General features: G+C 52.5%; 1 protein-coding gene across 1 annotated transcript; it reads left to right on the top strand.

The window, feature by feature from the left end:
- The first annotated feature begins 359 nt into the window (after window positions 1–359).
- LOC115274258 (olfactory receptor 10AC1) lies at window positions 360–1,325 on the top strand. Its single transcript, XM_029917700.1, has one exon. The coding sequence runs from the start codon at window positions 360–362 to the stop codon at window positions 1,323–1,325; it is 966 nt and encodes a 321-aa protein (XP_029773560.1).
- Window positions 1,326–4,438: the final 3,113 nt, after the last annotated feature.

Genomic DNA, 4,438 nt, shown 5'->3' on the forward strand with positions numbered 1-4,438 from the left:
TACTAACAGGACCCCCCAACAGGGTCTGAAGGCAGGGACTCATTTGTAGGTGGAGGTCAGGAGTGACAGGTTGCAAGGAAAGGGCCCACGATTAAGGTTTCTTCGGAAAAAGCATGTTGAGAAAGCAGCTTTGGAATTCTAGTCTAGGAGACAAAATTACACAAATTACTAAAAAGGTGCATTATAGGGAGGAGGGGCTAGAAATGCATCCGGACACTCTACCCCCTCTCTGCAGCCCCCACTCCCTCCCACCTTCTAAAGTCCATCTAGCCCTTCCTTGGGAGGCAGGGTGGAGGAACTACCCTCAAAAACTCCCCTGTCCCCGTCTTTCCTGCAGGTGCCTCTGGGCAGGCCAGCGCATGGACCACCCCAGCAACGCCACCGTGCCTTGTGGCTTCGTCCTCCAGGGCTTCTCTGAGTTCCCCCACCTGAGGCCGGTGCTCTTCTTGCTGCTGCTGGCCGTGCACCTGGCCACCCTGAGCGGGAACCTGCTCATCCTGGTGGCCGTGGCCTCGGTGCCCAGCCCGCCTCCCATGCTGCTCTTCCTGTGCCAGCTATCAGCCATCGAGCTCTGTTACACTCTGGTGGTGGTGCCCCGCTCCCTGGTCGACCTGGCCACACCGGGTCTTGGCAGGGGCAGCCCCATCTCCTTCCTGGGCTGTGCCGTTCAGATGCAGATGTTCGTGGCGCTGGGTGGGGCCGAGTGCTTCCTGCTGGCCACCATGGCCTACGACCGTTATGTGGCCATCTGCCACCCGCTGCGCTACACCGCAGTGGTGACCCCAGGGCTGTGCGCAAGGCTGGCCCTGACCTGCTGTCTCGGGGGGCTGGCGGTGTCCGTGGGGCTCACCGTGGCCATCTTCCACCTGCCTTTCTGTGGCTCCTGCCTGCTGGTGCATTTCTTCTGCGACATCACGGCGCTGCTGGACCTGGCTTGCACGCAGAGCTACGCCGACGAGCTTCCCCTGCTGGGCACCTGCCTGGTGCTGCTGCTGCTGCCCTTGCTGCTCATCCTGTCCTCCTACGGGGCCATCGCCGCCACCCTGCGTCGCCTGCGCTCCCCCGGGGGCCGGCACAAGGCCGCCTCCACCTGCGCCTCGCACCTGGCTGTCACCTTCCTACACTACGGCTGTGCCACCTTCATGTACGTGCGGCCCAAGGCCAGCCACTCCCCACGGCGGGACCGCACGCTGTCACTCATCTACACCAACATCACGCCGCTGCTGTACCCACTCATCTACAGCCTGCGCAACCGCGAGATCACCACCGCCATCCGCAGGGTGCTGGGGCAGGGACGGCAGGGACAAGGCCTATGTGAGCCCTGACAGCAGGCAGGGCCCAGGCCAGAGACGGCAGCTCTGCTCCCTAAAGCCAACTAAAGACACCTAAAGGCAGTGTCTGTTTCAGGAACACCAGCGGGGGGGACTCAAGAACTGGATTCAGGAACGGGAACCTGGAAAAGTGTCCACCTAAGGCAAATCTCGCAGCAGGTGCTCCATTCTCTGCCCCTCCTTTGAGCAACGGCCACAGACAGCATGGCAGAGATCCCCAGGCCTGCAGAGAGCGGCCCCGTCAGCCCTTGCTGGCTTCCCCCATGCACTGGGGCCTGCTCAAGGTCATGGGCTCACGTGATGAAGAAGGCACAACTCAGGGCCACAGGGGCTCCCAGATGGGAGCGGTGAAGAGGCGATGGATGGAGTGGCTCCTGAGAAGGAGTTTTTGTGCCAGGCTTTTGGAGAGGAGAGGTGAGTCAGCGAAAACCTCTTAGAAGACAAAGATGGGTAAGTGGAGAAGTGTAGGTTGAAAAGAGGCCAATCAGGAGAAGAGGAGGGTGAAGAAGGCCCAGCAGCAATGGTTCAACAGGGGCCGGAACATTTGGGGAAGGACCTTGTGAAGAGCGGAAAGATGTGAATGCATGGGGTGACATGGTGACCTGCCATTCCTGTGTGGTCACTCTGGCCGTAGTGAAGAGAAGGATGTAGGGACACGGAGGTCTGTCTGGGGAGCAGTTGCCCTATTCTAGGAGAAAGGTGAAGGAGTCTGGACCAGGGAACTGACACAGGGGAGGAGGGACACAGAGTCCAGAGGTAGGCAGGAGGTGGAAACTACAGAACCTTGACTGGATATGGGACGCATGAAGGAAAGAAGAGTTTGGAGCATCTCTAATCTGGGCCACTGGGTGGGGTCACTGTGCATGCGGTGGCGCCATCTGCTTAACACAAAAACACAGGAGCAGGAGCAAATTGGGAGGATGGTGATGGGGGCTTTGAGGCCGAATATGTGGAGCTGAAATGCCACTTTGGATCAACCGGTGAAGACGCTGACTGAGGCAATATGGCTGTCCAGAGTGCAGGACTGAGAGCAGGGTGTCTGCATGGGTTTATAGATGGCCACTGAGACCACAGAGGGGATGCTACCATGCACCAAAAAGTTAGTAACTGCTCCCTAAGTGATGAGATTAAGGGTGATTTTTATTTCCTGATGGCGTATCTTCCAAATTTCTCCTCATCATTCTCAGTGGATGTTACTTTTATACAGAAACAAGCGTTACTTAAGAACAAATATTTTGGGGGTCTGCTCAGTGAATCATAAAGGTTTCTTACCCTCTATTCCTGAGAGGAAAGCCTGAGCCCACCTGTCTAAACACTGCGTCCTCACCAACAGCTCGGGAGTAAAGAGAACTAGAGTGAGGTCCGCAGGGGCCGATCCAGGGTATGCCTGCGTGGTTCAAGGACAGGAGGGCAGGTATTTCCTCCACCGGCAGCTTGGAGGAAATACTGCTGTTAAAGAAACAACAAGGAGACATTGAGAGGAAGAATTGCTAATCCATAATGTCATGCAAAACTGACAGAGAACATAAAATCCCTGATGCAACTGCTTCTCAATGATCTTACATTAGTGTATCCTGGTTTGTTAAAGGGACAGACTGGCACAGAACCCTAAGTACAGATGCTAGGCTACACTGAGAAAATCCCAGAAGTTATTCATTCATCTGTATGTACAATAAATAGCTGTTTACTGGGTGACGGTTCCATGCCAAGAACTAGACAGTTAAGGATTCAACTGTGATCGAAATGCCACAGTATTTTTAGCACCTCAATCCAAATTTTTGAAGGAATGAAGATGAAACCTGAGTGTATTTTGAAATCTACTAGGGGACTCGGGCAAATAAAGAGGCATTGCATTATTACGTGACAGGTATTATGCTGGGGAAAATACTAGACACTGGGGAAGCAATTAGCCTAGACTTGGGGTGGCAGGAGTGTCAGTAAAAGCTTGTGAAGAAGTGATGTGCAGGACCTCAGGGGTAGCAGAGCCAAAGACTGCTGGGAAAGAAGCGTCCAGACAGAGGGAACAGCATGTGCAAATGCCCCGAGTCCAAGGAGACCATTACACATTCCAGGAACCTGTTGATGGGACTGACTCTAATTGGTGGTGCTGGGGATGCATATTTCTAGTTTTGAGAGATTATGCTAGAGGTACAAACAGGGACCAGAACACACAAGCCTTAAAAGCAATATTAAAGAGGTTGGACTTGACCCTAAAAAAGAAAGAAAAGAAAAAAGACAGGTGGGGGACAGGGAGAAGGGAAAGAAGGAAGAGCCACTGAGGAGGTTTAGACAGAGGAGTGATATGATCCAATATGAACACTGACTATTACGTTAAGAAGGAACTGGAGAAGGACATAACAAAAACGACATTTACAAGGAAGCCCGTGTAGAAATACAGGCTGGAGATCATGTTGGCCCATTCTAGGCAAGTGGTAACGGAAATGGGAGAGAAGTGGACAGGTGGGAGAAATATTTAGAAGGCAGGTGTGGTAGAATGTAGTGCAGACTGCTCAGGGATTAAACAAGAAAGAGGAGTCAGGGATAACATGGACCGCCTAGGAAAGACGACAGTCCGGGCTCCCAGAGAGGGAGCACACAGAAGCAGTAACCAGTCTGAGGGCAGGCAGGTGAAGGTGGTGAGTCAGTATTGAGAATGTTGACAAGAAGTGTGGGGCCGTACAGTGGGCAGCTGGGCAGAAGTCAGGAGAATCTGGGCTAGAGAAACACATTTAGAAATCACCAGCTCATCAGTGACAACTCATAGGACTGCAGAGCTCAGAGAAGGAACAGAGCAGCTCCAAAACAGGACAATGAGGAACACCAACACTGAAAGATGGACTGTCTACACATGACATAAACCACATAAATCGTTAATTAGACATAAAGCAGCTTTACCCGTGGGACACTACCTCAAGCAGATTGAAAGGAGAAAAGAATCAAGAAAACTAATAGGCAACCGACAGAATGGGAAAAGATAGTTGCAAATGACATATCAGATAAAGGGCTAATATCGAAAATGTACAAGGAACTCACCAAACTTCACAATCCCAAAACAAATAAACCAGTGAAGAAATGGGCAGAAGATATGAACAGACACTTCTCCAAAG

The sequence above is a fragment of the Suricata suricatta genome, chromosome 2 (genome assembly GCF_006229205.1).
Source record: "Suricata suricatta isolate VVHF042 chromosome 2, meerkat_22Aug2017_6uvM2_HiC, whole genome shotgun sequence".
Taxonomy (NCBI): domain Eukaryota; kingdom Metazoa; phylum Chordata; class Mammalia; order Carnivora; family Herpestidae; genus Suricata; species Suricata suricatta.

Excerpts from the sequence above, each read along its gene's own strand:
- LOC115274258 (XM_029917700.1), top strand. The coding sequence starts at position 360 with ATGGACCACCCCAGCAACGCCACCGTGCCTTGTGGCTTCGTCCTCCAG.